An 18,564-nucleotide genomic window follows, 5' to 3' on the forward strand; every position below is an offset into this window, starting at 1 on the left:
CACACTTCCCTCCTGTATTGTCTGTATAGAGGAGGCCATATTGGAGCACACACTTCCCCCCTGTATTGTCTGTATAGAGGAGGCCATATTGGAGCACACACTTCCTGTATTGTCTGTATAGAGGCGGCCATATTGGAGCACACACTTCATAACATATATAGTGTTACTATCCTGCCTCATCTAGGTCTCGTTCAGCTGCATACAAATACATGCAGCTGCACACTCCGGTCCCGAGTGGCGGCGGCAGTGCCGGGTATTGATGCAAGAGACTCGCGCAAGTTTCTCGCACTGCACTCGCAAGAGTGACCCCGACCTAAGATATTTTTTTTTCATCCTATAAAATTACTAAAACATAATTAAAAAAAAAGTTATTTTTAATTTAATGTTTTTTTTTTAAATAATGAACATTGCAAATCTGCAAATAACAAGAACATATTTGGTGTCGCTGTATCCGTAATGACCCGCCCATTGCAGCGACAAAATCATTTACGGAAGTCGGTAAAGGACGTAAAAAAAAAAATGGCGTGATTGATATTTCACTATGAAACCTTAATAAAATGTAATAAGACTGTAATGCTGAGGCCGTGTTCACACAAATGCTGCGTTCTGTAGTTTATTTTCTGCATGTGTCCTCGCCACACAACGCAATAATAATCTTGATACCGTATTAGCGGGCGAATTCCGTAATAACCGCCATTCATGTTAGCGTGGCAGCAGAACACAATGCCGATTCCGGAGCTCCGGGTCCGCGGTGTAGAAGGCACCTGTACTGACGCAGCCTGTGAAGCAAAAATTTGCATAATCAAATAGAATATTCATCAAAGCAAGAACGCGTAATCAAGCAAACAAGACGTCATGAATGTCAATGGAACAAGGGAATAACTTGATCCACATTTGTATGCAGCTTATACACAGGAAAGCTCCTAGTATTTGTACTATCAGCGAGCCGTCTTTTGACTTGCAAACTTCACATCTGGTGATTATACTTGTCTCCACGGGTGTCTGCGATTTAAAGAGATTGTGCAATATTAGGAAAACATGGCTGCTTTCTTTCAGGAACAGCGCCACACCTGTTCACTGGTTGTGTGCGGTATTGCAGTTCATGCACATTGAAATAAACATCACTGAGCTACAATGTTTATGGAGGTTGGCATCCATTAAAGCTACCCAACTGGCTGGTTTCCAGGGTGGTATGATTTACTACGGGAACATGGACATGACACCCATCGCCCTCCACAGATGTTTGTGGTGCCGTCTTGCATGTAGGGGCCTGGTCGTGGTATGAGACCACCTGTTCTGTCATTTCTCTCAGTGACAGCCTTAATGGAGCGACATGACAGGGTGTAATCCCTGAGGGTGGTGAAGTGACCTAAGCACCAGGATATGTACAGTAATATTAGGCATTTAGGAAGGGATGGTCAGTACGACTACAGCTATAAAAAAAAACTGACCAGCACCTCTTCACATAAAGCAAGTGTGAACAGGTGCAGGATTGCATTATATACACACCAGAGAGCGCAGCAGCCCGCGTGTCAACATAAAAAATATAAGTCACATCTATTTTTCTCTTATCTACTGCTGGTGGAATCCTCTACTGTTTATCACTTACATCCTGTATTATACTCCAGAGCAGCACGCACTATTCTGCTGGTGCAGTCACTGTGTACATACATTACATTACTGATCCTGAGTTACATCCTGTATTATACCCCAGAGCAGCACTCACTATTCTGCTGGTGCAGACACTGTGTACATACATTACTGATCCTGGGTTACAGCCTGTATTATACTCCAGAGCAGCACGCACTATTCTGCTGGTGCAGTCACTGTGCACATACATTACATTACTGATCCTGAGTTACATCCTGTATTATACCCCAGAGCTGCACTCACTACTCTGCTGGTGCAGTCTCTGTGTACATACATTACTGATCCTGAGTTACATCCTGTATTATACTCCAGAGCTGCACTCACTATTCTGCTGGTGCAGTCACTGTGTACATACATACATTACTGATCCTGAGTTACATCCTGTATTATACCCCAGAGCTCCACTCACTATTCTGCTGGTGCAGTCACTGTGTACATACATTACATTACTGATCCTGAGTTACATCCTGTATTATACTCCAGAGCTGCACTCACTATTCTGCTGGTGCAGTCACTGTGTACATACATTACATTACTTATCCTGAGTTACATCCTGTATTATACCCCAGAGCTCCACTCACTATTCTGCTGGTGCAGTCACTATGTACATACATTACATTACTGATCCTGAGTTACATCCTGTATTATACTCCAGAGCTGCACTCACTATTCTGCTGGTGCAGTCACTGTGTACATACATTACATTACTGATCCTGAGTTACATCCTGTATTATACTCCAGAGCTGCACTCACTATTCTGCTGGTGCAGTCACTGTGTACATACATTACATTACTGATCCTGAGTTACATCCTGTATTATACTCCAGAGCTGCACTCACTATTCTGCTGGTGCAGTCACTGTGTACATACATTACATTACTGATCCTGAGTTACATCCTGTATTATACTCCAGAGCTACACTCACTATTCTGCTGGTGCAGTCACTGTGTACATACATTACATTACTGATCCTGAGTTACATCCTGTATTATACCCCAGGGCTGCACTCACTATTCTGCTGGTGCAGTCAATGTGTACATACATTACATTACTTATCCTGAGTTACATCCTGTATTATACCCCAGGGCTGCACTCAGTATTCTGCTGGTGCAGTCACTGTGTACATACATTACTGATCCTGAGTTACATCCTGTATTATACCCCAGAGCTGCACTCACTATTCTGCTGGTGCAGTCACTGTGTACATACATTACATTACTGATCCTGGGTTACATCCTGTATTATACTCCAGAGCTGCACTCACTATTCTGCTGGTGCAGTCACTGTGCACATACATTACTGATCCTGAGTTACATCCTGTATTATACTCCAGAGCTGCACTCACTATTCTGCTGGTGCAGTCACTGTGCACATACATTACATTACTGATCCTGAGTTACCTCCTGTATTATACTCCAGAGCTGCACTCACTATTCTGCTGGTGCAGTCACTGTGCACATACATTACATTACTGATCCTGAGTTACATCCTGTATTATACTCCAGAGCTGCACTCACTATTCTGCTGGTGCAGTCACTGTGCACATACATTACATTACTGATCCTGAGTTACCTCCTGTATTATACTCCAGAGCTGCACTCACTATTCTGCTGGTGCAGTCACTGTGCACATACATTACATTACTGATCCTGAGTTACATCCTGTATTATACTCCAGAGCTGCACTCACTATTCTGCTGGTGCAGTCACTGTGTACATACATTACATTACTGATCCTGGGTTACATCCTGTATCATACTCCAGAGCTGCACTCACTATTCTGCTGGTGCAGTCACTGTGTACATACATTACATTACTGATCCTGGGTTACATCCTGTATCATACTCCAGAGCTGCAGTCACTTTCCTGCTAGTGGCATTACTTACATTAACATTCTAAGATTCCTTTATTTCTCATAGTTTAGAACATAAATTGACTAATTAGGTTCCCATTAATCAAAGTGACTATGCCAAAAGACGTAGAACATGTTAAAAAGTCACAAAATGTTAAGTTTGCACAAACTTTTTTTCAACTTTTGGCGTTTTTACAACCGTTTCAGTGAGCTCCATCAAAATAGGTGGAGCTGCGGAGGAGCCAGGTGGGACTCGACTTGGCTACACCTGCCCATCAAATTCATTAAACGTGATGGCATTTCTTACTCCAGAAATGATCTTCCAGTTAAACCCTGGAGGACCATTTCTGGCGAGGCGCACAGAGGCATATAAAACGCCAGTCTTAATGCATTACCATTCTTTATCACAGAGGGGTGTGTCCCTACTGTCAGCTCTGATTGGACAGCTTCACATTGTGTATGGATACACCCCTAGCTTTTGACGCCCATTTGTCCAAATTGTGACATTTATTAATACTCCTGTTACTTAGACATTGTGTCAGATTCCCTATAATACAAATTTCTGTGCAACGCCACAAGGGTCTGAGCCTGTATCAGTACCTCTTGTTTTGGAAATCTGTAGTGGTTCAAGATCACTTTTTTTTTTTTTTTTTTTACGATTGTTTAGCTAGATTTTACTTTTAAGTAGTTTATGTCCTGTGTATTAAGACTATAATTTTCTAAATTAAATATAAAACTCCCTTTTCCTTGTATCTAAAAAGTTTTTCTTGACTATTGGTGCAGAGGTTTGATATTAGTATAGATATTATGAGAGATTTGAGATTTACCATTAATCGTATAGATCTACATTTAAACATATGTATGTGGTCTGAGTTACATAGTTTGGAACCAGCACAGATCTTTTTGATAAACCAGCCTGTCCTACCTTGTATATATTACAATATACACATAGGGTTGTATTATCTCCCTCCCGCAAAAATTCCTCCCACCCCCTCCCCATAATGTGAAGCACTACAACTATGAACACTTCTGTGCAATTACCCAGAAGGTTGTCTGAAATGATAACAATTTTACCTTGTGTATACTGAAAATATAAATTAAGCCTTAGAATAATATACAGGTCCTTCTCAAAAAATTAGCATATAGTGTTAAATTTCATTATTTACCATAATGTAATGATTACAATTAAACTTTCATATATTATAGATTCATTATCCACCAACTGAAATTTGTCAGGTCTTTTATTGTTTTAATACTGATGATTTTGGCATACAACTCCTGATAACCCAAAAAACCTGTCTCAATAAATTAGCATATTTCACCCATCCAATCAAATAAAAGTGTTTTTTAATAACAAACAAAAAAAACAACAAATAATAATGTTCAGTTATGCACTCAATACTTGGTCGGGAATCCTTTGGCAGAAATGACTGCTTCAATGCGGCGTGGCATGGAGGCAATCAGCCTGTGACATGCTGAGATGTTATGGAGGCCCAGGATGCTTCAATAGCGGCCTTAAGCTCATCCAGAGTGTTGGGTCTTGCGTCTCTCAACTTTCTCTTCACAATATCCCACAGATTCTCTATGGGGTTCAGGTCAGGAGAGTTGGCAGGCCAATTGAGCACAGTAATACCATGGTCAGTAAACCATTTACCAGTGGTTTTGGCACTGTGAGCAGGTGCCAGGTCGTGCTGAAAAATGAAATCTTCAACTCCATAAAGCATTTCAGCCGATGGAAGCATGAAGTGCTCCAAAATCTCCTGATAGCTAGCTGCATTGACCCTGCCCTTGATGAAACACAGTGGACCAACACCAGCAGCTGACATGGCACCCCACACCATCACTGACTGTCGGTACTTGACACTGGACTTCAGGCATTTTGGCATTTCCTTCTCCCCAGTCTTCCTCCAGACTCTGGCACCTTGATTTCCGAATGACATGCAAAATTTGCTTTCATCAGAAAAAAGTACTTGGGACCACTTAGCAACAGTCCAGTGCTGCTTCTCTGTAGCTCAAAAGTGGCTTTACCTGGGGAATGCGGCACCTGTAGCCCATTTCCTGCACACGCCTGTGCACGGTGGCTCTGGATGTTTCCACACCAGACTCAGTCCACTGCTTCCTCAGGTTCCCCAAGGTCTGGAATCGGTCCTTCTCCACAATCTTCCTCAGGGTCCGGTCTCCTCTTCTCGTTGTACAGCGTTTTCTGCCACATTGTTTCCTTCCAACAGACTTACCATTGAGGTGCCTTGATACAGCACTCTGGGCACAGCCTATTTGTTTAGAAATTTCTTTCTGGGTCTTACCCTCTTGCTTGAGGGTGTCAATGATGGCCTTCTTGACATCTGTCAGGTCGCTAGTCTTACCCATGATGAGGGTTTTGAGTAATGAACCAGGCAGGGAGTTTATAAAAGCCTCAGGTATCTTTTGCATGTGTTTAGAGTTAATTAGTTGATTCAAAAGATTAGGGTAATAGGTCGTTTAGAGAACCTTTTCTTGATATGCTAATTTATTGAGACAGGTTTTTTGGGTTATCAGGAGTTGTATGCCAAAATCATCAGTATTAAAACAATAAAAGACCTGACAAATTTCAGTTGGTGGATAATGAATCTATAATATATGAAAGTTTAATTGTAATCATTACATTATGGTAAATAATGAAATTTAACACTATATGCTAATTTTTTGAGAAGGACCTGTAGGTATCTTTTGTGATAAAATTTGGGAACCGCAATGGGTGCAGCAGTAACCCAAAGACATATCTTAACCAAATGTCAGTTCTTTGATACATATACACAATTATACTAAAAATTTGATGATGAAAAGGGTAAACTGTACTATGCTTTTTAGCCAATATTACAAGATATTTAATTGTTTTATAGTAAGAAATCTTATAATTAATCTTGTTTGGATCAAGTCTTAATTAGCTACAAGAGAGGCTACTCTGACACTCAGGTTATGTATTAGTCAGCCATTAAGTAATACTTACTTCGATTGGTGCAATCCAATTTACAAAATTATTGTGTTTGTGTAATTAGCTGGCAATGTATTTGTTTTCACATATTTTGGGCTATTCACAATTTTATTATTATGCATGCTCATAAAAACATTACACAACATCCACATGGACACATTTTTCCAATATGATGAATCTTTTATTAAGAAATGTGAAATCTGTGTTTACTCTTCAGTCACAAAAAAAATCTTCATTTACATATGTAAAAAGAAGCCAATAATTTTAGGAGCTGTTGCTACATGATATTTTTAAAATTGCTCATAAGCTGTTATAACATGATATTCTAATATTTCTTTTTTTTTTTCCATCCTTGAAAATGCAGCTGAAGTACCCGAAGACTATCCAGATCAGTTTGATGATGTGTTGGAGTTTATTCAGGACACGATAAAAAGACTTCGGAGGTCATCTAACAAGCAATCCCTTCCCAGACGAGACCGAGGGAGGCTCGCTGCTTCAACAGACACTCAGAATTCCAGTAAAAAGTCGAGCAAGGATACTAGAAAAAGGAGAAACAAGGGATGTGTTCTTAGGGAGATACACTTGAATGTGACGGACTTGGGATTGGGCTATGAAGCCAAGGAAGAACTAAAGTTCCGGTACTGCAGTGGGTCTTGTAATAACCCAGAGACAACTTACGACCAAATTCTAAAAAACTTAACGATCAAGAAAAAGTTGGTTAATGACAAGGTGAAGCAAGCGTGTTGCAGGCCTATTGCCTTTGATGACGATGTTTCATTCTTGGATGACAATTTAGTTTACCATACCTTGAGGCAACATTCCGCTAAGAAATGTGGATGTGTATGATTTTATTTTTGGATAGCCATGCGGCAGTGTGTATTGCATTCCTGAAATAAGGCAAAGAAAGGGATCAAGATTCCCCCCGTAGCGGTCTCCCGGACGACAGAAAATGGAGAAGAGGACCAAGCATGGTTGGGCATGGAGCTATCATGGAAACCTGTTGAGGCATTTATCCAGTGAGTGCCAGGATAAAAATGTTAAAAGAAATCCCTCCACATGAGAGATGTAGACAGCTGACACTACTCTTACGAGGGGAACGTCATTTTGCCGATTTTTCTATACGTGACTCACCAGCAGTGTTGACTGGAAAGGTCGATATCCAGCTTTTTAAGCACCGGCATTTATACATCATGCATGTCAGTTTTTTTTTTCCCTGTATATCTTTTTGTTACGTCAGAAAACAAGTGTATTACATAATCCGATAGTTGTGTATTTTGGGGTTTAATTAAAATTTTTGCTACTTTAGTACATAGTACTTTAGTCCATTGACATACTTTACCACGATCCACAGGTTATTGTAATTTATGACATCACTTACATTTCATGTTTGTTTTTTAATTTTAGTTTATTACTCCAAAATTATGGTAAAGTAGGACACTTCTAGGCCCTTATAAAGTGCCCAGTAGAATAGATCATGTCGGAAATAATCTTGGCTTCACCATGGAAGGTCAGATGAGTCATACCCCTGGCCAAGAATGATAAGATCTGTTAACGCTGACCATATAAGGGTCATTTTCGACCCTTAGTACAATGGATGGGGGGGTGTAAGACCAGGCAAAATATGTTGGCCGAGTATCTCGTTTTGTCTAAATTTGATTCCAGCTCACCCAGTTGCTCTATGCTCATCCACCTGGGGCTCAGACTCCGGCCTCATATCAAGAAAAATAGAAAAATATTGGAGTCCGGCTCAACAGGACTGGATTTTCTTTTTCAAAAGAAAATATAGGGCATACAAAAGAAAAAAATTACATGGTCTACATGACCGACTGGGTTATGTCAACCATGTAAATTTTTTTCTTTTGTATGCACTATATTTTCTTTTGAAAAAGAAAATTAAAATCCAGTCCTGTTGAGCCGGACTCCAATATTTTTCTATTATCTCGTTTCGTATTTGACCTTTTTGGATCATGTGGGTCACAGCCATCACCACTGATCTAGCAGAATTAGGTAATATATGGAGTAGGGCCCAGGGGTATGACTGTATATTGCATGTACAGGTCCTTCTCAAAAAATTAGCATATAGTGTTAAATTTCATTATTTACCATAATGTAATGATTACAATTAAACTTTCATATATTATAGATTCATTATCCACCAACTGAAATTTGTCAGGTCTTTTATTGTTTTAATACTGATGATTTTGGCATACAACTCCTGATAACCCAAAAAACCTGTCTCAATAAATTAGCATATCAAGAAAAGGTTCTCTAAACGACCTATTACCCTAATCTTTTGAATCAACTAATTAACTCTAAACACATGCAAAAGATACCTGAGGCTTTTATAAACTCCCTGCCTGGTTCATTACTCAAAACCCTCATCATGGGTAAGACTAGCGACCTGACAGATGTCAAGAAGGCCATCATTGACACCCTCAAGCAAGAGGGTAAGACCCAGAAAGAAATTTCTCAACAAATAGGCTGTTCCCAGAGTGCTGTATCAAGGCACCTCAATGGTAAGTCTGTTGGAAGGAAACAATGTGGCAGAAAACGCTGTACAACGAGAAGAGGAGACCGGACCCTGAGGAAGATTGTGGAGAAGGACCGATTCCAGACCTTGGGGAACCTGAGGAAGCAGTGGACTGAGTCTGGTGTGGAAACATCCAGAGCCACCGTGCACAGGCGTGTGCAGGAAATGGGCTACAGGTGCCGCATTCCCCAGGTAAAGCCACTTTTGAGCTACAGAGAAGCAGCACTGGACTGTTGCTAAGTGGTCCCAAGTACTTTTTTCTGATGAAAGCAAATTTTGCATGTCATTCGGAAATCAAGGTGCCAGAGTCTGGAGGAAGACTGGGGAGAAGGAAATGCCAAAATGCCTGAAGTCCAGTGTCAAGTACCGACAGTCAGTGATGGTGTGGGGTGCCATGTCAGCTGCTGGTGTTGGTCCACTGTGTTTCATCAAGGGCAGGGTCAATGCAGCTAGCTATCAGGAGATTTTGGAGCACTTCATGCTTCCATCGGCTGAAATGCTTTATGGAGATGAAGATTTCATTTTTCAGCACGACCTGGCACCTGCTCACAGTGCCAAAACCACTGGTAAATGGTTTACTGACCATGGTATTACTGTGCTCAATTGGCCTGCCAACTCTCCTGACCTGAACCCCATAGAGAATCTGTGGGATATTGTGAAGAGAAAGTTGAGAGACGCAAGACCCAACACTCTGGATGAGCTTAAGGCCGCTATTGAAGCATCCTGGGCCTCCATAACATCTCAGCATGTCACAGGCTGATTGCCTCCATGCCACGCCGCATTGAAGCAGTCATTTCTGCCAAAGGATTCCCGACCAAGTATTGAGTGCATAACTGAACATTATTATTTGTTGTTTTTTTTGTTTGTTATTAAAAAACACTTTTATTTGATTGGATGGGTGAAATATGCTAATTTATTGAGACAGGTTTTTTGGGTTATCAGGAGTTGTATGCCAAAATCATCAGTATTAAAACAATAAAAGACCTGACAAATTTCAGTTGGTGGATAATGAATCTATAATATATGAAAGTTTAATTGTAATCATTACATTATGGTAAATAATGAAATTTAACACTATATGCTAATTTTTTGAGAAGGACCTGTAAAAGACGGGATAAGATGCTATCCAATCAGATCTGGGAAGCCTTTCCAAAGGATCGATTCCAGTAATTGGCCCCTATATATATGGCCATAGCCCAATGTGTATGGAATCCAATGTAGAAAAGAATGGCCATTGGTTCTTGTCCATACGGGTCCCTGAGTAGTAGTCATAGGCTATGTCAGAAAGGAGGATGCCTTCAGATTTTCCTACTCCAGCCTTCGGGGAACCTGAAGAACCCACCAAATGGCTAGATCAGCTGAGGACAACTACTTTAGCCAAATGTGGCCCACCATGAAGGTCTTTATTGGGAGCTGCATTAATGTCATCTACAACACAGCTGTATACAGAACTTGTTTTGGGCTATATATATATTTTTTTGACAGTACGTTGGTAATTGGTCCAAGAGACCGAGCAGACTACTTGATGCCATGCATCCACTCAGATACATGAAGATATAGAATATATTTATTGATTATTAAGTTATTGCTATTTATTACAGTCCAGTTATGAATGTTTCTTTTTTTTTTCTCCCTATTTATTGCAATTTCCTCATTGATGGTGCCAAAGCGAAGCACGTTCTCACGACTACGGTGAGACGAATGCAATCAAGTGTATGTTGGTAGATGTAGAATCACAGACTTTACCCTTTTTTTGTCTTCTGTTTTTGGCTTGTATTTCAAAAATCATAGCTACCTTATAAAAAACAAACAAACAAACAAAAAAAAAAAACAGCGCCATCCCTGTCCATAGGTTGTATGTGGTATTGCAGCTCAGTCCTGTTCATTATAATAAAAGTGCAATACAACATGCAACCTGCAGACAGGAGTGGCACTGTTTAGAGAAACACGGCTTTATTTGTTTTTTGTAAAATCTCAGACAATCTCTTTTGAAATGATCATCCTTAAAAGTCTAAATGCCCAACGCAGCCTTGCACAACAATGACAATGCTTACATCTTACAAAAATGCTTTTATTTTTTCTGTGTCCATTAATGATAATAAAATAGTAATCGATTCCAAAGTTAGAGAAGAAATCATCTATATATCTATCTATCTATCTATCTATCTATCTATCTATCTATCTATCTATCTATCTATCTATCTATATATATATATATATATATATATTTCACATTGTGATCCCAGCAATCAGCATTGATATGTGGGGGAACAGTGTTCAATATCCCTGCAGCACTCCCGCAGGAGAAATGAAGTATAGCAAGTGCAAGCCCTCCAGAGCTCTTTGCTATAGATTATAAAAGGATGTAAAAAATTTGAGAACCCCCCCTCTATTAATTCCCTAGTACGGCATGTACAAATAGGTTTTCCAAAGTAGACTGCCCCTTCAACAAAAAAAAGGGTAGGAAATTATTTGCAGAAAGGTAAAGTCTATGTAACAATTGCAAACATTTTTACTGCTTCGGTGCATCTAAAATAAAGCGTTGACCAACGTAGCAAATAGTTTTGATCACAAAAGAAACCTCCAGCCGTTTCATGTCCACAGCTCCTATACATACCAATTTGTTTCTATGGTTACAGACTACAAGCATACCACATGTTGTCTGATCCGTCAGTCATATTATAATACTTTCCAATGTTTTTGGCAACCTTAATCTCTCGTAGCCCAGTATCAATCGGGGCTTCATCTAAAATTCTTCTGTTTTTTTTTATTTCATATTTCACGCCCACCTCACCTCCCTTGCTCGTTCAGTGTCTTGTCAAGAGTAGGCATTGCGGATTGCAAATTTGGGAGATGGCAAACTTAAAGGGGTCAATCATTACTTTAAATGTTGACTTTAGTAGCCCCAAGGTGGTGCATGAAATTAAAAAAATAAAAATTTTACCTACCAGATTGTCGTCAATTCTCCTCTGCATTTGGCACTTTGTGCCCTGCAGGTCTCCTTGCATCAATATCCATTGGAGGCATCATGTGACCGATGATTGGCTGCAGCAGTCATGTGACGCTCCCTTCAGGAGACTGGTGGGGCACACGGTGCCAGGAATAGGGGAGTCAACTTTTTTTTTTAAATTTCTTAAACCACCTTGAACCCATTAAAATTAACTTTTAAGTTGTGGACAACCCTTTTAATCCATGTCTGCTTTAACAATTCTGTTGATTTGCGCACTGGAAGATGAAGGTCTTAAAGCAGATCTCCATTTCCAATTCTGCTGGAAACTGTCAGCAAGTTGTTTGGCATTCACTCCCCTAACTTCTCAGCTGAGCTCCCATAATGCAATTCTATACAGTTTGTACTTCCTGTATCATACGACTGTCCTGTGGCCGGTATGTAGACGACATTTTCCAGAATGTAAAACATCAGAAAAAGCATTGTGCAGACTCTGAACAAGCAGGGGATGCCGGGAGATTTCCACTTTGCAGTTTTTTTTGCTATTTATGATTGAAAAAAAGGGGTAAAGTCTGTGATATTCGTATATATTCTTCCCGGACGGTATGAAGCTATAACTATTTGCTTTTCTGAAGGTTTAAATTTCACCTGAGTTCTGTTTTGTTAATTTGTGTTACTCAACCAAAGTTCTCTACAAACTTTATTTTTGTACAATATTCATTTTTTTAACTTTTTACAAAATAAAACTCATTTCTATCATCCTATGTGGTTTGGGTTTTGCCTGTTATCATTATCAAACTTATATTGGAAGGGTTGTAATTCTAGGAGTAACAGTCATCCGTGGTCTTGTCCCGAAAGAGTCAAAATGTGCCTGGGGCCCCAAGATCTTCGTGGTACCCATCAGTTTGTGTTTGGATATATTCATCTTATAATCGTCACATACAGGATTAAGATGAAAGGTAACACTGAAAAATAGAAATGAGGGAATGGATGTGAGGGTCCTGGTCTGGTGGCCCACTACCATCCAGCAGCCATGGAATACTGACCCAGCCACTACCCCACGGCTCTGAAAATATATAATCTCTAACCGCAGAGAATGTCTCTTCCCCCTTCCCGCACAACGACAGAGCATGCTCACCGCACTCTACTGTATAACGTTATAGTGATGCACACAACTCACCTATTCCTGTCTGTATTAAACCATTAAGCATGGCCACAACACTCTCCTGTAGAACTATATACAGTGGGGAAAATAAATATTTGATACACTGCAGATTTTGCAAGTTTTCCCACCTACAAAGAATGGAGAGGTCTGTAATTGTTATCGTAGGTACACTTTGACTGAGAGACAGAATCTTTAAAAAAAAAATAAAAATGAAAAAGAAAAATCACATTGTATGAATTACACATAATTAATTTGCATTTTATTGCATGAAATAAGTTTTTAATACAATAGAATATTTGGTCCAGAAACCTTTGTTTGCAATTACAGAGGTCAGACGTTTCCTGTCATTCTTGACTAAGTTTGCACACACTGCAGCGGGGATTTTGGCCCCCTCCTCCATAGAGGTTTTCTCCAGATCATTGAGGTTTCGCGGCTGTCGCTGGGCAACACTGAATGTCAACTCCCTCCAAAGATTTTCTATTAGGTTCAGGTCTGGAGACCGGCTAGGCCACTGCAGGACCTTGAAATGCTTCTTATGGAGCCACTCCTTAGTGGCCCTGGCTGTGAGTTTCAGGCCATTGTCATGCTGGAAGACACAGCCACGACCCATCTTTAATGCTCTTTCTGAAGGAAGGAGGTTGTTGGCCAAAATCTCGCGATACATGACCCATCCATCCTCCCTTCAATACGCTGAAGTCATCATGTCCCCTTTGCCGAAAAGCACCCCCAAGGTATAATGTTTCTCCCGCCATGCTTCACAGTTGGGATAGTGTTCTTGAGGTGGTACTCACCCTTCTTCCTCCAAACACGGCGAGCGGAGTTTATACCAAAAAATTGTATTTTGGTCTCATCTGACCACATGACCTTTTCCCGTGTCTCCTCTGGATCATCCAGATGGTCATTATTGAACCTTAAACAGACCTGGACCTTGCAGGATTTTAATCAACCACAGAGTAGTGTGTTACGGTAATGTTTGAGATTGTGATCCCAATGCTCTTCAGGTCATTGACCAGTTCCTCCCGTGTAGTTCTGGGTTGATTCCTGACCTTTCTTAAAATCATCCTTACCCCTGAGGCGAGATCTTGCATGGAGCCCTAGACTGAGGAAGGTTGAGTCATCTTGTGGTTCTTCCGTTTTCTAATAATTGTGCCAGCAGTTGTTGCCTTCTCACCAAGCTGTTTGCCTATTGTCCTGTAGCCCATCCCAGCCTTGTGCAGGTCTACAATTTTGTCCCTGGTGTCCTTAGACAGCTCTTTGGTATTGACCATGGTGGAGAGGTTGGAGTGTGATTGAGTGTGTGGACACGTGTCTTTTATACAGGTAACTAGATCGAACAGGTGCAATTAATACAGGTAGAGAAAAATTAACAGGTCTATGAGAGCCAGAATTCTTGCTGGTTGGTGGGTGATCAAATACTTATTTCATGCAATAAAATGATCATTAATTATGTAAAGATCCTACAATGTGATTCTTTTTTTTTTAAATTTTAGATTCTGTCTCTCAGAGGTGGTGTACCTACAATAAAAAATACCGACCTCTCCATTCTCTGTAGGTGCGAAAACTTGCAAAATTGCAGTGTATCGCATACTTATTCTCCCTACTGTAGGTGATGGTCACAGCTGACTTTCTCCTCCCTCTCTGTCTGTACACTGAACTATATAGGTGATGGTCACAGCTCAATTTTGCCTCCCTCTTTTTCTGCACAACCACAGAGCGTGCACCCCTCATGGTCCTCCATACAATATAATGCACCCTCATGGTCCTCCATACAATATAATGCACCCCCCATGGTCCTCCATACAATATAATGCACCCCCCATGGTCCTCCATACAATATAATGCACCCCCCATAAGTCCTCCATACAATATAATTTACCCCCTTATGGTCCTCCATACAATATAATGCACCCTCATGGTCCTCCGTACAATATAATGCACCCCCCATAGTCCTCCATACAATATAATGCACCCCCATGGTCCTCCATATAATATAATGCATCCCCCATGGTCCTCCATACAATATAATGCACCCCATGGTCCCCCATATACTATAATGCACCCTCCATGGTCCTCAATACAATATAATGCACCCCCATGGTCCTCCATACAATATACTGCACTCCCCATGGTCCTCCATATAATATAATGCACCCCCATGGTCCTCCATACAATATAATGCACCCCATGGTCCCCCATATACTATAATGCACCCTCCATGGTCCTCCATACAATATACTGCACTCCCCATGGTCCTCCATACAATATACTGCACTCCCCATGGTCCTCCATACAATATAATGCACCCTCCATGGTCCGCCATACAATATAATGCACCCCTATGGCCCTACATACTATATTATGGTCACTGGTCACTGACAAAAAAACAATACTCCCTCCTCCTTGTTCCATTTGATGCTCTGGTCTCCTGAGCGAGTGATGTAAAGCGCCGCTCACCTCAGTACAGCGGGTGGGCTGTAATAATGTAATCGATCCCGCTGCACTGAGACGTCGGACTCCAAAGAAGAACGATGTGGGAGGAAGCGTCAGCTGATGCTCCCTCCTCCATCATCATCCTTGCTCGCGATGATGGTGCGGGCGCTGGGCCCCCATGGCTCACGGACCCCATAGAAGTCACGTGGCCTGCTGTCACTGACGGTATGCCACTGCTTTCCATGTGAAGTCTGAGATCCAAGGAGATGTCTTCACACCAGGAGTTAATAGGAGTTATTGTCACCTATGGGGCAGAGCACCAGGACCATTGACCCCACCTGGCTTAAACCCAGCCGAACGAGGCCGTCCTCCATCATGACCTCCTCTACCAGTCAGGTCATTATGCTCATGGATGGCTCAGCTTATTATTATGTCCAACTCTTGCCATTTGTTTTAGCTACCAATTAAGACTGGACTGAGGTTGATGGCGGCCTCTAGGCATCTCTCTATAAGTTACATTTTAGCCGCCAGGCTAAAGGCTGAAGGGGATTGGAGGCCTCTCTATAGTCCTCCCACCAATGCAATCATCTTTGACTTTGTAAGAGGTGGCACTTTCCATGTATGACCACCACTGCATTGACACAAGACCCCAATAATCATGATTATGGTAAGTGTATCTGTAACCCATCCTCCTAGGAGACTGTAATACTAGGGCTGCCACCGCTGGATTCCCCTCCCCCACCCTAGAGAGCTCGCCGGATGCAGAAAGATGTATTCCAAAGACGTCTCCGTGTCTCCTCGCAGATATTGACGTCTGTATAAACACGATGATAGAGGACAGGGACGTTTGGATTAACTCTCTGGGCTGAGACGCCTGCGGGATGGGTTTGTTCTCCCTCCATATTCCACCTTCTTACAAGGACTCTTGCTAAAGTTTATTGATGAGTAAGAAGCAGCAGAGCTGAGTTTACGATTTTGCGTAATTTGCAGTTTTAAATGGGATCGCTGAAAAGCTGCAAAATTAACGTTTTCCAAAAACTCCCCAAAAAAATCACAGAAATATGTTTTCTAGTTCAGTTCTTGGAAAAGGGAACTGAATCTTGAAGACACAATCAGAGGCAGAATCTATACCAGGATCCGACCTACCAGGAGTCTTAGGTTCCCAACTGCTATAGCCGACTGATACGTACACACATGCAGCAGACACTGTGTGCGCCACCGTGCGTGCAGACATTGGAGAGAAGACTTTCCTCCTGCATTGCTGCCTTATAGACTGTAGTTATTCCCATGGTATTCGTATAGTCTGTATGGCAGCAATGCAGGAGAAGTCTCATGTATGCAGTGTGTGCGCAGATCTGCACACCCTGTGCTTCGCATTTGCTTCGTTCTGTTAGGAGGGACTGGATGGTTTGTTGCTTTTATTTGCACAGACAAATATGGCGCCATTAGACAAGTGAACGAGCGTTTGTAAGAATGCTCGCTCCCGACGATTGACCCATCAAATTAGGCCAGAAAATCCTGAAGACCGAGCTTAAAGTAATCGTCAACCACAGCACACCTGTCCGTATAAACAGGAGAACAATGAGTATAAACAGGAGAACAATGATAACATTACTATTAACAATCGTAGAATGTCCAATGAGCCGTCTACACAGCTTGTACGTAAGTGACCGGCGGTCATGAAACAGGTGAATCAATACATATAAATACTACAGATGGATACATACACTGTACTATGGATGGATACATACAGTGGGGGAAATAAGTATTTGATCCCTTGCTAATTTTGAAAGTTTGCCCACTGACAAAGACCTGAACAGTCTATAATTCTAAGGGTCGGTTAATTTTAACATTGAGAGATAGAATATCAAAAAGAAAATCCAGAAAATCACATTGTATAAATTATATACATTTATTTGCATTTTGCAATGAGAAAGAAGTATTTGATCCTTCTGGCAAACAAGAATACTTAGTGGTAAAACCCTTGTTGGCAAGCTCAGCAGTCAGATATTTTTTTTTTGTAGCTGATGATGAGGTTTGCGTACATGTCAGGAGGAATTTTGCTCCACTCCTCTTTGCAGATCATCTCTAAATCATTAAGATTTGGAGGCTGTCGCTTGGCAACTCGGAGCTTCAACTCCCTCCATAAGTTTTCTATGGGATTAAGGTCTGGAGACTGGATAGGCCACTCCATGACCTTAACGTGCTTCTTTTTTAGCCACTCCTTTGTTGCCTTGGCTGTATGTTTTGGGTCATTATCTTACTGTAAGACCCAGCCATGAACTATTTTTAGTGTCCTGGAGGAGGGTAGGAGGTTGTCACTCCGGATTTTATGGTACATGGCTCCATCCATTCTCCCATTGATGTGGTGAAGTAGTCCTGTGCCCTTAGCAGAGAAACACCCCCAAAACATAATGTTTCCACCTCCATGCCTGACAGTAGGGACTGTGTTCTTTGGGTCATTAGGCAGCATTTCTCTTCCTCCAAACATGGCCAGTTGAATTAATGCCAAAGACCTCAATTTTTGTCTCATCTGACCCCAGCACCTTCTCCCAATCAATCACAGAATCATCCAGGTGTTCATAGGCAAACTTCAGACAGGCCGCACATATGCCTTCTGGAGCAGGGGGACCTTGCGGCACTGCAGGATTTTACACCTTTACGGCATAATGTGTTACCAATAGTTTTCTTGGTGACTGTGGTCCCAGCTGCCTTGAGATCATTAACAAGTTCCCCCTGTGTAGTTTTAGGCCGATCTCTCACCTTCCTCATGGTCAAGATACCCCACGAGGTGAGATTTTGCATGGTGCCCCAGATCGATGTCGATTGACAGTTATTTTGTATTTCTTCCATTTTCTTACTATTGCACCAACAGTTGTCTCCTTCTCACCCAGCGTCTTACTGATGATCTAAGATTTTGTCCCAGACATCCTAATAAAGCTCTTTGGTCTTGCCCATGTTGTAGAGGTTAGAGTCTGACTGATTGAGTCTGTGGACAGGAGTCTTTTATAAAGGTGACT

At 41.4% G+C, this 18,564-nt stretch overlaps 1 protein-coding gene across 1 annotated transcript in view; it reads left to right on the forward strand.

The window, feature by feature from the left end:
* The window catches only part of GDNF (glial cell derived neurotrophic factor), a 60,159-nt gene extending 51,907 nt beyond the window's left edge, over positions 1–8,252 (forward strand). The window contains exon 3 of the mRNA XM_069745935.1: positions 6,837–8,252. Coding sequence (XP_069602036.1) covers positions 6,837–7,318 — 482 coding nt within the window. The 3' untranslated portion in view covers positions 7,319–8,252. The remainder of the gene's footprint in view (positions 1–6,836) is intronic.
* Positions 8,253–18,564: the final 10,312 nt, after the last annotated feature.

The sequence above is a fragment of the Ranitomeya imitator genome, chromosome 1 (genome assembly GCF_032444005.1).
Source record: "Ranitomeya imitator isolate aRanImi1 chromosome 1, aRanImi1.pri, whole genome shotgun sequence".
Lineage (NCBI taxonomy): Eukaryota > Metazoa > Chordata > Amphibia > Anura > Dendrobatidae > Ranitomeya > Ranitomeya imitator.